Genomic DNA, 15,621 nt, shown 5'->3' with positions numbered 1-15,621 from the left:
TGCTCAGTCCTGCCCTCATTAAAGGTGGAATACTGATTAAGTCTTTTCTCTCAAGTCTCTTTCAGTCTAATTACACACCGCTGTGTTCACATCTGTCTCAGAGTCTCTCTTTTTGGTATCGTTCTTTGCCTCACTGTGTCACTTCCTGTGTTTGTCGTAGTATGTCTCTCTGTGGTCATTCTCAGTGATTGCCTAAGCACTGACTTTGCTGGAGGACAGACAGGCAGGCGAGGCTGGCTTGGCCGTTGAGGGGTGAAGGTGGTTTGTCGGTCGGTGGTTGTGAGAAAAGGGGGGTGTATGTTTTGGGGCGGGTGGCAGCATCACAGCCTCTCCCGGGTGGGGATCCAGATGTAAGGCCCTGATTGCTCCTCGATCACTGTCTTTACTTTGTGATAGACCTCTTCAAAGCTGTCCCCTTCCACGACAGCTGCAGCGGGATGCGGGAGGGGAGGAGAGGATACAATGAGGGGATGGAGGGAAAAAAAAAGGAAAGAGAAAAGAGAGATAGTAGGAAGCAGGAAAAATGGAATCATTAGGGAGGAAAGAAAGACAGGAACAAAGGAAGGATGTTTATCAGATGTGTTGGCAAGACAATGAGAAGAATAATCTATTATGAGTACAATTTTATGATCTGTGTACATTGTCAGCATTGTGTGAATCACAAAAACAACATGCACATTTCCATTGTGTATTTCTACAATGTCTCCCACATATTTATTCAGTCTCACACATATTCTTTCAGTGCCTCTAAAATGTCACAAACGACAGCTGATCACGATTTGTTATTAATTGTAGACAGCGCCAGATTTGTGAGGAGACCTAAAATCCTTATTCAGTCAACCGCTGTGATTTGCCCTAAATGTGTCCCTTAAATGTTAATATGCCTCGAGTTCTCCCTCGAGGCTTTCATTCTCTCGTTTAACTCATTCGGCTCTGCCAGGAACATAATGTTAAGTCATCTTTGTGTGTTTAATCATGGAATTTACTGGCATTAAAGGGACAGCTCAACCCAAATTAAAAAAAAAAAACAAACAAAACATATTTGTCCTCTTAGGTTCTGCTATTTATCAATCTAAATTGTTTTGGTGTGAGCTGCAGAATGTTGGAGATATCGGATCGTAAGATGTCTGCCTTCTCTTTCATATAATATAACTAGATGGCACTCTGCTCGTGGTGCTCAAAGCGCTAACAAAATACATTTAAAAACCTCTTGCGAGCAGTTTGTAGTAGGATCTATTTTCTTTCGACTGAACTAGATCGGCTAACTGTATCACCGTGCAAAAGGAAGCATGCATGGACTGCTCACTCATCTCGCACTGAGCTAGCTGACATAACAGCTCAGTCGAGGAAGACACCATTATTGTTTACATCTCATGCAGTCATAATTATGAGCCTCTCATCCATGAGTAGACGAATACTTCCATGTGCTGTGATACAGTTGGTGGGTCTAGTTTGGTAAAAAGACAGAAGTTCCTAAATGAAAACAGCATGATATTTCTACACAAATATTTATTTACTGTAAATTATATTTGCTTTAAATGTATATCTCTAAGACCTATTTTTATTCTTTTTACATGGAATGTATTGCTGTCTTTTTTATTTAATCTTTTTATGTTCTTCGGGTGTGTCTTTTATGTATTTTATGGTGAAACTTGACGGCAAATTTTCACATTTGTGGACAATAAAGTTTTTGTTAGTTGTATTCCGTAAATATTTTTTGGCGCTTTAAGCACCACAATGCTTATAATGGAACTAGATGGCACTCAAGAAAAGGCAGACATCTCTATGGCTCTTATCTCTAACATTCGTTAACTCACACCAAAACAATCTAGACTTATACTGTAGATAGCACTGAGGGAAAGAGGGAAAATATGTATTTGGGAATTTGGGGTGGACTGTCCCTTTAAAGGATTAAAAAAAACGAGAAAAAGTAATGAAGTGAAATGCACATATTATCACCCTCCGAAGTGCACATATGAGCGCCGGCAGTGAACTGAAGATATTGACAACCTGTTGTTTCAAAAATCTTGTCATCATAAAATGTAGGATTCTTTTGATCACCGCTCCACATCAAATAGATTAGCATACAGCAGAATGTAAACACGGGGGTATTAGCTCACATTTACCATCTGGTGCTGCCGTAATCCAAACCAAATTCCACTTGTAAGTAGACAGCACATGATGCCATGTTTGCTACTTAGAGATCCCACGCTCGGTGTGTACACATCATGTCTGTGTGCTCATGTTCGTATAGACAGAAAATCTGCGCTCTTACCCGAGAAACACTCTATGAAGTCTTGTTCTAGTTTGAGGGCTCGGTCCATTCCTTTCCTGGCCTGTTCCTCCGTCAGGCGAGTGTTGATCTCTCTGTTAACATCACACACAAAATCTTCATTAGAACACATATTTCCATGATGGGCAGCATATTCAAAGTGTGAAGAGCTTCTGCAGTACATACAGGACATTCTCCAGTGATTTGGGCCGGACAAAGATGGCGATGGGATGAAGCTGAGCTGCTTGTAGTCTGCGCACAGCGTTGGCTGATACATCCAGGATGCAGTGTTTCCCTTGCTGCTTGTGCACACGTGCAGGGAAAGAAATGATAAGCATTAATAAACATAAAACTGGTGTTTTGGTATAATGACTTTTAAATTGTGAATTAATTGGGCAGTGAGTCATGAGGGGTTGTGGCTCATTGCAGTTAAACTTTTTTCCTGAGTGAGTATTTTTTATTAAACATTGTGAACACACAATTGGGATAAAAAGTAAGAGGAAATCAGAGGCACTCAAGAGGGTCAAAATAGATATAAATGTATTTCTGAACCAGGAAAAGTGTAATTTTGCTACTTGCTCCATTTCATTTATTTATTTTTCTCTTTATTTGTGATCAAGTTGGTCAAAGTGTGAATTTGAGACTGAATTGAATGTAGATGCTTTATTTTTACCTTTTTATGTTTGTTCGTTTGTCTTTTGTAAATTAATTTAATACTTTAATTAAAAGCAAATAAATAAAAATAAAACAAAATAAAATAAAATACATCAATACTATTAATAATAAAATGTAGTGCTACTACTAAAAATGTCTGCACTACTTTTGATCACTGATAAATTGATCATTATCACTCAAAAAATTCATTAAATTAATTCATTCATTTAAATCTTAAGCTGCTACTACTACTACTACTACTGCTTATTGTAAAAAAAATATAGTTATTATTGTGATGATTATATGATTATTATAAAATTATTATAGTTATATTATTATTATTATTATTATTATCATTATTTTAATTATAGAAAAATGTATTAATTCAAATCCTATTATTCTAGTACAAACAATTGGTAGAAGTGTCTAAGCCAATTTCTAAATATAATTAGCCATTTAAAAAAAGAATTTTCTAGTTGTCTTTGATTCTTATTTTTTGGTACAACATGTTGCTGCTCACCTGCTCAGCCACCTCACGGACACTCTGGACACTGGTGCCATACAGGTGACTGTTGTACTGGCCCGCCTCGATGAACCGATGGCTCTGGATGTCCTTCTCCATCTGTTCCCGTGACGACACAAAGTGATAGTCCCGCCCGTCCACTTCATACTCCCTCTTGGGCCGCGTGGTGTCTGCCAGGCGAAGAATGACACAATAAGAGCAGCACGTACACTTCAAATCTCAAAATTAAAGCAATTACTTCTCTGGAGGGGATGCATTATGCAGACATCACCCTAAAATGGCTGCAGGTGGCAGCAGTGACATAAAAATAAAAACCAGAGAGTGGCTCAGCCTCCATGACTGACAGCATAATTACTTACGTGGGACACAAGATCCAAACTTATCAGGAAACTCAGACAACAGGTCATCATTTATCCTGTCTTTCACAGGACCCAGGATGATGATGGGCCTCGCATAATGAACTTAGCATGAAGAGAAAGAGAGGAGGAACATTCAGAAAAGGGAAATACAATCAGAATTCTAATAACAGCCTTAAATAATGGACTTTTAGATGACCTTACCTTCCACTTGGGTGACTGTCTCATAACTATGTGAGGTTTTATCTCTCCCTGGTGACAGAACATAGATGCATTCAGACAAATTTCTTTTCACCATTATAAATGACATTTAGGTTTATGAGTCTGCATGTGTATGTCTTTATTTGTGTGTACTGAATGAGTTGTGTTTCAAATGTCGCAGCTAAAACATCAGACGTCCTATTAGAGGTGAGGTTTGCTTTGAACTATAGTCTGAAGAAAATGTGAGAGGATACCATTTCTGTTTATTTTTGTTGATCTGTGTAATGTCCATAGATTGGTGATGGTAAGGCACTTTGGAAATGACAGCGATGCCAAAAAGTATGGCAAAGGTAGGGAAGGGACTGCTTGCAGTTATTGGAGGTTAACACATTTGCAGGGGCAATACTACCTTGATCTACTGTTGAGCTAATTATGTTATCAGAGAATGTTACAATGTGTCTGATTACTATTTACCTGTGTACATTAAAGATACAGTAGATAACCGTTATAAAAAAACCCATTTTGTCATATTTTCTGAAACTGTCATTACATCCTGATAGTACTACAGACAGATAATCTGTGAAAAAAAATCAGGTTCCTCTGGCTCCTCCTAGTGCTCCTAATGCTTGTACACACTCTGGCTTTCAGTCAGTCGAGCTTAATAACTTCAGCGTCAGCTTCAAGAGGAGTTTTGTTAAACACAATGACTGAGAAACAGCCACAAGCAATAAAAAAAACTGCCCATACCTTCTTTGCTTACAACATCAGACACAGCAAAGACAAGTAAACAGACAGCCTCTTCTAATCTGCATGGCTTCAAATGCATCCACTTTGCCACTCCCCTTGGCCTGTAATTATGATGTCAAAGGTACCCTTTAGCGTCTTCATGAGAAGCACTCGGTTTTCAACTCCAGTGAAAACCCATCTGTGGCAATATTTGGCACTGGGAGCGTCTGTGTAGTATAAAGAGTGAGAAAGTCTGCGTAGGGTGGGAGGAAGGGGAAGTGGATGAGCCAAACAAAACAGGATTTTAATCCAGGAGACCACAGATTGTTCCAGTGTAAAACCAAAAGACAGTGCTGTTTTAACGTTATGTGACGCAATTTACTGTCTTTGCAAACTGAAATCACTCATGTATTAACGTTATGTTACACAACATAACAAACGTACCTATTTTTACCCAAAACATGATCTTTTTTCTAAACTTAACCAAGTAGCTGTGTTGCCTCAACCTAACAGCAACTATTTTACAACATTACAAGTATTTGACCTCCAAGAAATGGTCACAAAAACAACTGTCAGTCTTTTTCTGTTTACTTTTCTTTGCTGTGTACACTGTTTTTGGCTGCGCAGCTTGTGCACGGGCAGTGATTGACAATGTGTTCGACTCTGATTGATTGTTTTTGTTCAGCCGAGGTGGATTCCTGCATTTGCTGTTACAAGCACTACGAGGAGCCAGAAGAACCTGATTTATTTACACATTATTGGGATATAGTGACAGTTTCAGCAAATATAAAAAAATAAGTTTAAAAGTTTAAAATAAAATTACCTACTGTAACTTTAAGTGTATATAAACAAAGAAGAAAGACGTTGTTTGTGTATGCGTCAGCAAACTGTATCCCTGTGTTGCTGCCCATTATTACAGTGTTAACCGAGGTCAGCCAAAGTCAGGAACATGTGTAATTGGTAGCTTGCAGTGTCAATACACAGTGCATTTATGATTCATACTAATTACCTTGAGTGCCCAAGCTGTCTCGGCCATGGTCCTGCAACAGAAACAACAGCAGAGATTTACACACTGCGAGGCTGTTTGAGAGAACCAGTCAGATTCAAGCAGCTCTGGTGAATGAACTTACCCTCTCTTTGGTGTTAACACGAGACCACTCTTTTCTTTCCACCCTGTAGAGACAAAGAGGAAGAACAAAAAAAAGTTCATTTTGGAGACAGTACAATCAAGCTGAAAAAGTTTAAAAGGTATTTAGTGACTGTAACAAAGATAAGTCAGACCAATCCCACGCTCACTCACAGGGAAAAGTCTGACCTGTGCTTGCTCGGGATGAAGCCAACCTCCTCAGCCTCGTTCTGGGGGCTGACCTTACGGGCCTGCCACCACTCCTCGTCTCCGCAGTCCAACACGTGCAGCACATCCCCAAACTTGAAGCCTAATGCCTGACTGAGGAAGCCGCAGTCCGCAGTCTTGTCGTAGTCAAAAAGAGCCCTGAGTGATCCAAGAGTTAAAATCACTTTTTTAATTAAGAACAAATTACACTCTATTTGAACATCAGTATTATGAACTCTTACATTTTTTAAATTGATATTTATAACACTTTGTTCATCACACTGTTTGAAAACATCACATACTGTATATATTGTGGCTGCTTTTGTTACTGTTTTTAAAAAAAAAGTATAAGTTACCTATATTGAAGAAAAAATCCAAATACCAGATAGCGTTTTGTTAACTACATTTTTGTGTAAGTTGTCATAAAATAACAGTATGCAGAACAACAGTCTAGATAACGATTCAGCTCGCAAATCGGAAAAAAAATCGAAGACACATATTTAAACTTTTCATAAAGATGAAAAAAACCTCTGTGATTTACATTAGAAACCACAAGGGGGCGTCCAGCAAAAAATAGAAATAAAATAATAGCAACAACAACAATATCATTTAATAGTAATAATAATAACTATTATTATTATTGCAATTTAATTTCTGCCCACCAGTGGCAGCACTGAGCGCTGTGCTTCTATCTTTGAGCAAAAGAAAACATTCTGTGCCATCTTGGATTCATTCCTGTGTCAATTTTTAATTAATTGCGCTTGCTTTCCATTGACAAAAGTCGTGTTTGTGTGACTTTACACGCCTCTGAAACTGCTGTGAATTCTGCTGAACTGTTACCCAGAAGTTAGTTTGCCCGCTTGTCGTTTTTATTTCTAGACTTCATCTGATAAGCAACTTTTTAGCCACGTTTAGCACGGAATACCTGTAATTGGTGCTTCTGCCATTCAGCCACTCAGGACCACACTGCGTGTCTCGAGCATTCACTATATCCACTTTTGGGAAGCTGTCATGTCGTTCAACTTCATGTACAGTTAATGGTCTCGAGCAGGAACCGTGGTGGACTCGGAAATCCGGTAGCAAGTAAGTCACGCTTACCAACAGCAAAGCTAATGTTTTTGTTAGCAGATAATTAAGCTAGCCCGGAGCTTTACGTTAAGCACGCGGTCAGCAGAAAGTGCCAGCGGAAGCAAAGGCGGCGACGCTAACGGCACGGTGTTTTCTCTTAATTTTCTTCGACAAAGTGGAAAAAAGACGAAATTTGGGGCACGAAAGAGGACGACGAACATGGCTGCATCTTACGGTGGAAGTTTTGGACGCAAACTACAGTAAACAGCAACGGAAAAGATGGGCAGTAACAGGATTTCTGTGGCGCGTTTCTTCTGAGCTGTTGTCGCACCCAGAACAGACTCTTTTTCACTGCTGAAGATTGACACACCTGAACCCGGTGAGTATTTGACACAGGAAATCAAATAAGAAGATCTTCTAAAGGTAAGACCCTATACTCGCTTTTCTCTATGCAGTTTGATATAGTTTTAGGTTGTATGGTTGCTTATTGTGGCAGGATTTTCTCTTTGAAAACAGATTTTGATACCAAGAACATCATTTCTATTAAACATTCATGTCTTTATGGCATTCTTTTCATGAACTTTATACAGATGCGTGATTTTATATTCTGTCGCTGGTTGGTTGTAATGATGGATTAATGTTGTACAGTGGCGCTGTTCAGGGTGCTGAAACAGCGGTGATTTGCAGCACTTATGGAGTTTATCTCACTGTAATTTTACAACTTTGCACATGAAAGATGTGCATGGGGTGATCTCTGCAGCAGTTTGACATTCAAGCCTCACATATGCTCATATAAAGTATAATTTTGCACATTTTGTCTTGTCTCTGTATGCAAAACACAGGAATTCAAGAGTCTATTGAGTGCAGTGATGAACTACACTATTTTATGAACTGTACACAGGAAATCTAAATGGGATGCAGATTGCTCTAAATGATTATGTACAGTAAACGTTAACATTTTAGTGCTGCAGTTTTGTAGCAAACATTAATTTAATATCATTTCACTTGCAGTAAAGCTGGTAGAAGCAGTGATTCTCTTGAATCTGTAAGATACATGTAAAAGGACTGGGAAATTGTCGATATTATATCTATCGTGATTTTAGATTTAGATATAGTCTTAGATTTTGGATATTGTAATATTGTAAGTGTTGTCTTTCCCGGGCTTTAAAGGCTGCATTACAGTGAAACAATCTAATTTTCTAAACTTATCAGACTGTTCTAGCTGTTCTGTTATTTGCCTTTACTCACTTAGTTGTTATATCCTGATTATTTATCAAAAAAAATCTCACTGTTTAAATATTTTATGAAATATAAGCAGCACCAGTCAACCCTACAATATCACCAAGATATTGATATTTAGGTATTTGGTTAAAAAAAAAAGTTTTCCTCACAATGCTTGCCCAGCCCCATAAAGCCACAGCAAGTCAAACTGTGGTACATGTTGTCTTTGGTAGACTGCGTAACCTAAAAGTTTAGCTCTGATATATGCTTACCATATTATGTAAATTAACAGTTTGTACCCTCTAATGTACACATATTATGAGGAGGTTGTGGTAATCCAGGCCTGTTCTGGGGTTTGAGGAGGGCTTGCCCTCACTTAAGTTTTTTAAGAAAGACCTTTCAAAGGGGTTGATGGGGTTGTGTGTCTGGCCATGCTGCCTGTGATTGATAAGTAAATGCTCCATTAGTTTTCTCTATAGACATTTCAGCAAATCCCTACATTAAAAGTTTTAAGCCATTAGCCAGCATACGCCAAGACATAAATCTTGACCCTGTTAGAAAATAAAAACATAAAAAAGGCCCGATTGTGTAAAACTGTTCCTATTGGCTTTCAAGAGGAAATGAACTGCTCAGCTCATTAGACTCTCTGAATGAATTCGACTCCCACTCACACAGCCAACCTCAAACAGTATTTATAACCATAGACCGTAGATTTTTCTCTGTATTTTATATGTATCGCAATTTCTTGTACGTACTATCTTGTATTGTTATTTCATCTCTCTGTTGTGGCTTACACTCTCACATCTTCAGAGTCTCCCTGACTTGTACAATCAAGGACTGTCTACATTGTCTGCAGTTAATAATTTCTTTCAGATAATCAAATACCCTCCGGTGACAATGACTCATTCTTACTTTAAAAACTCTATATTTCAGCTCTATAAAGGCTTTGCAGTTAGTCATCAATTTAAAAACAACAGTTGGCACCAAAACAGCACTTTAGTGGATGACTGGCTTTGCTCAAATTCTGACTAAATATATGACGATGCTACAAAAGAATCAGTTTCGTTAGTGCAGAGCAATTTTGTCAAGTCCTTAGGTGTTAAAACGGTGACACTGATTGTACGTATAGCCAATGTCAGATTGCTGGTTACTTTAACAAAGCACGTTGCAGACATTTGTTTTTGCTTAATATGCTTAACATAATTTTGGCTAGTGTGCAAATCTAGATGCAGTTGCAAGTGTTTGTGTGAGACCTGATGTAGAAGCCTCTCTTTGGGTTGCTCCTTAGCGTCGTAGTCCCAGAGCCCATACTGCTGTTCATGAGCTGTTCCCTCAAGTCATGGATCTTAGCCTCGAAACGACTGTACTCTGAAACAGCGAAATACAAACACATTAAGGTCTTTTGGACTACACTTAAACACATCAACAGTTTGTTTGACCAATCCAGTGCCTCAACTTAGGAGTACTTACACCAATTGAAATTGTTTTTGATAGTTTTAAAGGTCCAGTGTGTATGATTTAGGGGTATATATTGACAGAAACGGAATATTATGTTGAAGAATCATTGTGTTTTCATTACCTTAAAATGAGCTGTTTATATCTACATAGCTGGTTCTTCTCCATAGAGTCAACCATGTTGCACTTCTATGTTTCTACAGTGGTTCAGAGTGGACAAACCAAACACTGGCTCGAGATAGGGACATTTGCATTTTTGTGCTGGCCACCGTAGTTAACTGCCTGATGAGCAGCGTCGGTAAAACACAGACTTTTTTAACGTGAAACTGCTTTCTTGTGTGTTTTTTGCGGTTTAATCACTAATGTTTTTGAGAGGAGGTGACCTCTGCATATACTTTGGTTCCTGCTTAAAACCTCTCAAACAATGAACACTGAAGGAATTCTAACCAGAAGAGCTTTCAGCTGTTTGCAATCTGCAATCCTCACTGTTCGAGGCCACTGAATCTCCCTAAACCTTAAACACAGTTCCTTTATGTAAAAACTGTCTTATGACAGATCTTGCACGGACAATTTGACTTGAGCATTTGTATAAGATTAGCAATGAGATATCTATCCTATGTATGACAGTTGTAGCTTTACCATCGGGTCTGTACTGAGCGATGATGGTCACCGTCTGGCCAGCGTTCTTCAATGCTGCAGCTGCCTGTTCGTGTGTGGCCATACGCAGGTCCACGCCATTCACCTGACACATGTACAAAAAAAAAAACCAGACAGACAGACACACACACACACACACACACACACACAAACACATAGCATGACTGTTAACAGCCATAGCTGAGAAATCACTTTGTGCAACTGTAAAATGCATTAATGTGTTCTCGTGACACTTTTATAGAGATAAAAGTGTCCTTACACTGAGGATCTGATCGCCCTTGTGCAGCTCTCCGCTGAGGTCAGCTGGCCCTCCTGCCAGGATGAAAGAGATAAAGATTCCCTCTCCGTCCTCTCCTCCGACAATGTTGAATCCCAGACCAGTGGAGCCTCGGTGGATCATAACTCTGCGAGGGTCCCTGGAGAAGTGATGCAGGAGAGATATCAATAATACTAGGCACAAAACAAGCTCAATATTACCAGTACTAATGGCACCACCAATCCTACTACTGCTTACATTAATACTATTAATAAATCAGTATATAGTTCATGTTTAGCTGAAGGATCCTTGCTCACCTGGGGATGTCATCATCTCCCATCATGCCATGCAGAACGGGAGAAAACCGACTTGGTGAGGTGGGAGTGAGAGCTTGTGGGTAGTCTGACCCAAGATAGTTGGGGTGGCTGAGCTCAGTGTCCATTTGGGAATATGCTGGGAAAATACACACAAAATCAAAAGAGGTATAATATACTGCTTTTCCACTGACTAAATGTACTCATGGAATATGGATTAAAATCGTCTGCAATCAGCTCATGAAGGGCTTTTGCAGAAATAGTATTGCTGCGCTCAAATTCTTTTATAAGGACATACTTTTATCACGAAGCGTATTCAGGTTAAGGACATTTTTTGTTTGCTTTTAGAGGGAAAAAATTGAAAAAAAACTCTGAACCTGTACAACACCTCACTTTTGAATTTTCACAGAACTCCCACAGTCATCTCTAGTGATTTAGAAAGAACAAGTTGTTCCCTCTACTCTACTTTTAACTCCTGCTTCCAGTCTGAAGAAAAATCTCTTTTTTTGTGGGTGTACATTCTTGGAAATACATCAACTCATAGGCAGGACATTTGGTGACAAAGCTTTCTGGTGTGATTTTTTTCGCTAGCCGTACTTCGCCACACGCAGTGTAGATTTTCACACAGAGAGAGGGGCTTACTGCTGGTGAGGTCCGGAGGGTTGTAGGAGTTGGTCAGGAACAGGTTGTTGGGCTTGGCCACCCTGAGGTACACCACCTCGGCTGTGTTCTTCAGAGCCCCCACCGCATCCTCGTGCATCACATCCTCAAGACACACGTTGTTCACCTGATTGTTCATGACGAGCAGGGAAACACAATCAAGATCAGGAACTACAAAACTACAAGGCTAAGCGTGAGGAACACATTAGACCACCCATTCCACGCGGACACATTTATATTTGCATTTGTGATGTGTCACATGCTCTGCAGAGCAACCTGTAATGATGCTCAATGGGGCTGTGTATCGGAATAACACTCTACCAAGTATTATTGAAACTTCTCCAATCAAACAAAACTTGCATTCATTCTTTTTGTACCTAGATATAGAAAAAAGACTATTTGTATGGTTTTGCTTGATTGCACATTTAATGTGAAGTTTGATTGGCCCAGTAGCACAGCAGCTATAAGCCATTTAGTCTCTTGTTTGGTAAAGTGGAGCACACAGCATTTTTTGGTGTTGGCACTTAACTTCAATCACTAAGATGCCACCAAAACATTCAAAAGTATGGCTATGCTACACTCATGTGGCTTCTGGTAGCATTTTACTCAACTGAATGCATTTAAATAATGGGCACCAAATATAGTGGCAAAAAAAAGAAGAGATCAATTTAAAGGTACTCTTATTACTCTGGTATCGATATCAATTTAAGGGTACTGGTACATGTGCTGGTATCAACATTAAAATGATATTCAGCCCTAGTGCTTAATGTTTATGACCAGACAGCACCAACAGATCAAATTCAGAAAAAATATTTTGCAGCCAAATCTTTTTTTTTTTTTCTCAATTTCATCATTTTAGTGATGAATCAATAGAACAATAAGCTGAAACTTATTTGTAACAGCACAGACCTGTAAAGGTAAAACTCAAGCTGGAGTGTTGAACTTTCAAGCCATTGCCAAAAGAACTCAAACATCCTGATTAAGCCTATCGCTGCCAGGCAAAGCTCTCTGTGTGTCTCAGTATTCCAGAATTGTGGTGACTGTGGCGACTTTCCTACGCTGCCACACCAGAAGTGATGCATTTTACATCAACCAGAGCTAAAGGGAGGAGGAAAGGGGGAGACACTGTAGTGACAGAGCAGCAACTAGGAGTATGGCACGCGCTATCCTAAGTTTTTGGAGTCATAAGCATGCATTGACAGAGTTTATGTAATTACTCTCACTGCCAGAGGGGGGAGACAAAAGTGCTGTACTCAAGCTAATACTAAATGTATTTGTAATTCCTTAAATTATATGAGAAATTGCTAAGCATCAATCAATCAGAGAGAGGTAAAGACATAAATTATAAAGCTAGGACTCTAGATTAGGAGCCCATAAAGATGAAATGCATATCCCCACCCTTCACTAGCTCTATGTGTTTTAAAAAAAAAAAGATAATTATTACATATGACTTAATATAACCATTGATGGTAAGTGTATGTTTGAACAGACTGAAAACAAGCAGAAGTATTTTGCCATATCCCGTTTAGAGGTGAAGCATTTGCTCTAGACACCATTTAGTTGAAATCAAGCACCATTTTGAAGTTGCTGGTGTTGAGCGGGCGCTCAGCTGCTCAGTTACAGTCTCTCGGTTGTCCAGCAGATGGCAGCAGTGCCGCTTGAGACTCACTGTGGCAACACTCCAGTTAAACATTCATCTCTTCCTACACATCTATTAACATATTAATGAAAGTAATTTCAGGCCATGAAAATTACAGCCGTAATTCATCTGGGCTCTTGATACATCAGTGGTGCTTGTATACACAAATGTGTGAATGTGTGCTTAAGAGGTGAGAGTCTGAGGTTGTCAGTGACATGAGGGCGTGTATCTCTCCATGCTAGTAGTTATTGCGTATGAATGACCAACCGCTAAGATCTTGTCTCCGATCTGCAGACGCCCATCTTTATGAGCTGCTCCGCCTTCGATGATTTTGGTGACATAGATGCTGTTATCTCCGGGTATGTGCTGGTTTCCCACCCCTCCAGCAATGCTGAAACCTAATCCTGAGAAAAGGGAGAGATGAGAGAGGCAGAGAGTGAGCAAAGGAGGTATGGGTTAACACAGAGCAGATTTGCCAAATCCAGAGGGCACAGCTTAGCCGGGTATAAAGCATCCTTAAGCCCGTACAAAAGCGGCGATGCCGTACACCAGGCCACACTTCCACGTACCTTTAGGCCCTTTGATGAGTTTGATTTCGGTGACTTTCTCTGCTGCTGGTTTTCTGCGGAGAACATAGAGGCGGACGATAGCACCTGCCTCCTTAAGGGCCTCCACAGCTTGGCTGTGTGTCACCTCTCTCACATCGACATCATTCACAAATAGGATGCAGTCATTCACACTAATAAACAAAGAGAGAGAGAGAGCGTGAGTTTTTATTGCGGTGAAATTGAGTGTAATCCTCCACCAGAGGAGTTCAGGAAGCAGTCAATCTCCAACTCTGGCTGTGCTTGGGATCCAGTTTCACCACAGACATCTGGCCTTTCCCCCCAGTTCTCAGTTTCCAATACTAACGAGGGTCTTCTCCTATTGATCTAGCACAAGGGTTAGCTGCAGCTATCTTTGCATTCCTGAAAAGGATGAGGAGTTAATGTGTGAAGTGCAAGTGACAGCCTGTGTGCAGTGGAGAGGCCGATTTTCAAGCAAGAAGATTTTGATGAAATAGCTATTTTCAGACGCACACATTCTCCCTCCAAGGCCCTAAAAACTCCACTTATCACTATTCCATTCATGTGTTTAAAATTGATTTTCACGGCCATGAAAATTATAGGGTGTAAAATTTTTGTAAGACTGAAATAATTCTTGAGGGCTGCCAGAGGTTTAACAAATGAAGCTTAGCGAAAGTTCAATCAGGAAGACTATCTTCATGCCGGCTCTATTTATTTACTTTTTTTTCTCTCTCTCTCTCTTTCTCTTCTCCCGCTCCAAGCTGACTGATCGTGTTCGCTCTTCAGTTCAACCAATCAAAAATTTGCCATGACCCCTGTGAGCCAATCACCTCAATGCTGTCAAACTTTAAAACTGTGTCTTTCTCCGACGCTGTCAGCTGTCACTTCAGTGTCAGATTGATGCAGCCCTCCTCCACCACATTCAGCCCCAGTTTTCATCACAACCACCACATCCACTGAGCTCATCAGAAGTCCTGCTCCACATCGCATCCATCCAGATTTTCAGCCATCGTTCCTCCCCCCCGCACATATTCCTTCAACCTTTCCTACTGTGCACACTATGTTAAAAAAATCAATTTACTTACTCCTAGACCTCACTTATGATTAAGCTTCTCCTGAATAAAATGAGAAGAATCACTAAACCAAACTCAAAAGAGAACCAGTGGCTGCTTGACATCTTCATATAAAGGAATTTACACTGACAAAGTCTGAGCTGTTGTTTATGAGGTTATACTGTTTATTTTTTACATGTAAATAAGAGCACATTTTTATCATTCAGTAACACATTTTTTTAATGCTAGAAATTATGAGGACTTCAACATAAAGCATCCTTTAATGTTAGTTACAGCGCTGTGCTCATAGGGATTTGCATACAACCTTTATTAAATTGTAAACAACATGATCATACTGTACAAAATGTTCCAAATCAGCACGACTGGACTTTCATACTGCTCACACAGTTCTTAATACTGATTTCCAAAGGTCTTTCCACTGAGTCACCCAATGTCGTAGACAGAAAGGATTTCTTTGTGTTTAAATAATCAAATAGAGACTTCAAGCCCTCTGAAAGGAACATGAATTTGAGACTCGCAAAGTGCAGGTTTTGTCAAGTCTTCAAGGACTTTCATTTGTTAGATACTTGGAGTAGTAAGGTTCAATGTATTTTCTCTCCAGGCATTCTCTCCAGGTCGGCTTTACACTCTGAAGTCGTCGAAGACGT

General features: G+C 39.7%; 1 protein-coding gene across 5 annotated transcripts in view; it reads right to left on the bottom strand.

The window, feature by feature from the left end:
* Positions 1–320: 320 nt before the first annotated feature.
* Positions 321–15,621, bottom strand: part of LOC121952440 (disks large homolog 4) — an 81,960-nt gene continuing 66,659 nt past the window's right edge. For 4 of the 5 annotated variants that reach the window (XM_042499122.1, XM_042499121.1, XM_042499120.1 and 1 more), the window contains 16 exons: positions 13,905–14,074; positions 13,603–13,739; positions 11,679–11,823; positions 11,040–11,175; positions 10,726–10,882; positions 10,449–10,551; positions 9,608–9,722; positions 6,033–6,224; positions 5,863–5,905; positions 5,742–5,772; positions 4,010–4,057; positions 3,809–3,910; positions 3,447–3,619; positions 2,459–2,571; positions 2,276–2,367; positions 321–427 (listed from right to left, as the gene is read on the bottom strand). In XM_042499122.1, coding sequence (XP_042355056.1) covers positions 321–427; positions 2,276–2,367; positions 2,459–2,571; positions 3,447–3,619; positions 3,809–3,910; positions 4,010–4,057; positions 5,742–5,772; positions 5,863–5,905; positions 6,033–6,224; positions 9,608–9,722; positions 10,449–10,551; positions 10,726–10,882; positions 11,040–11,175; positions 11,679–11,823; positions 13,603–13,739; positions 13,905–14,074 — 1,864 coding nt within the window. The remainder of the gene's footprint in view (positions 428–2,275; positions 2,368–2,458; positions 2,572–3,446; positions 3,620–3,808; positions 3,911–4,009; positions 4,058–5,741; positions 5,773–5,862; positions 5,906–6,032; positions 6,225–9,607; positions 9,723–10,448; positions 10,552–10,725; positions 10,883–11,039; positions 11,176–11,678; positions 11,824–13,602; positions 13,740–13,904; positions 14,075–15,621) is intronic. The other variant, XM_042499124.1, reaches the window with a different exon arrangement.

Source organism: Plectropomus leopardus, chromosome 13 (genome assembly GCF_008729295.1).
Source record: "Plectropomus leopardus isolate mb chromosome 13, YSFRI_Pleo_2.0, whole genome shotgun sequence".
NCBI classification, from domain to species: domain Eukaryota; kingdom Metazoa; phylum Chordata; class Actinopteri; order Perciformes; family Serranidae; genus Plectropomus; species Plectropomus leopardus.
This window is presented reverse-complemented; position numbering and strand designations above follow the sequence as displayed.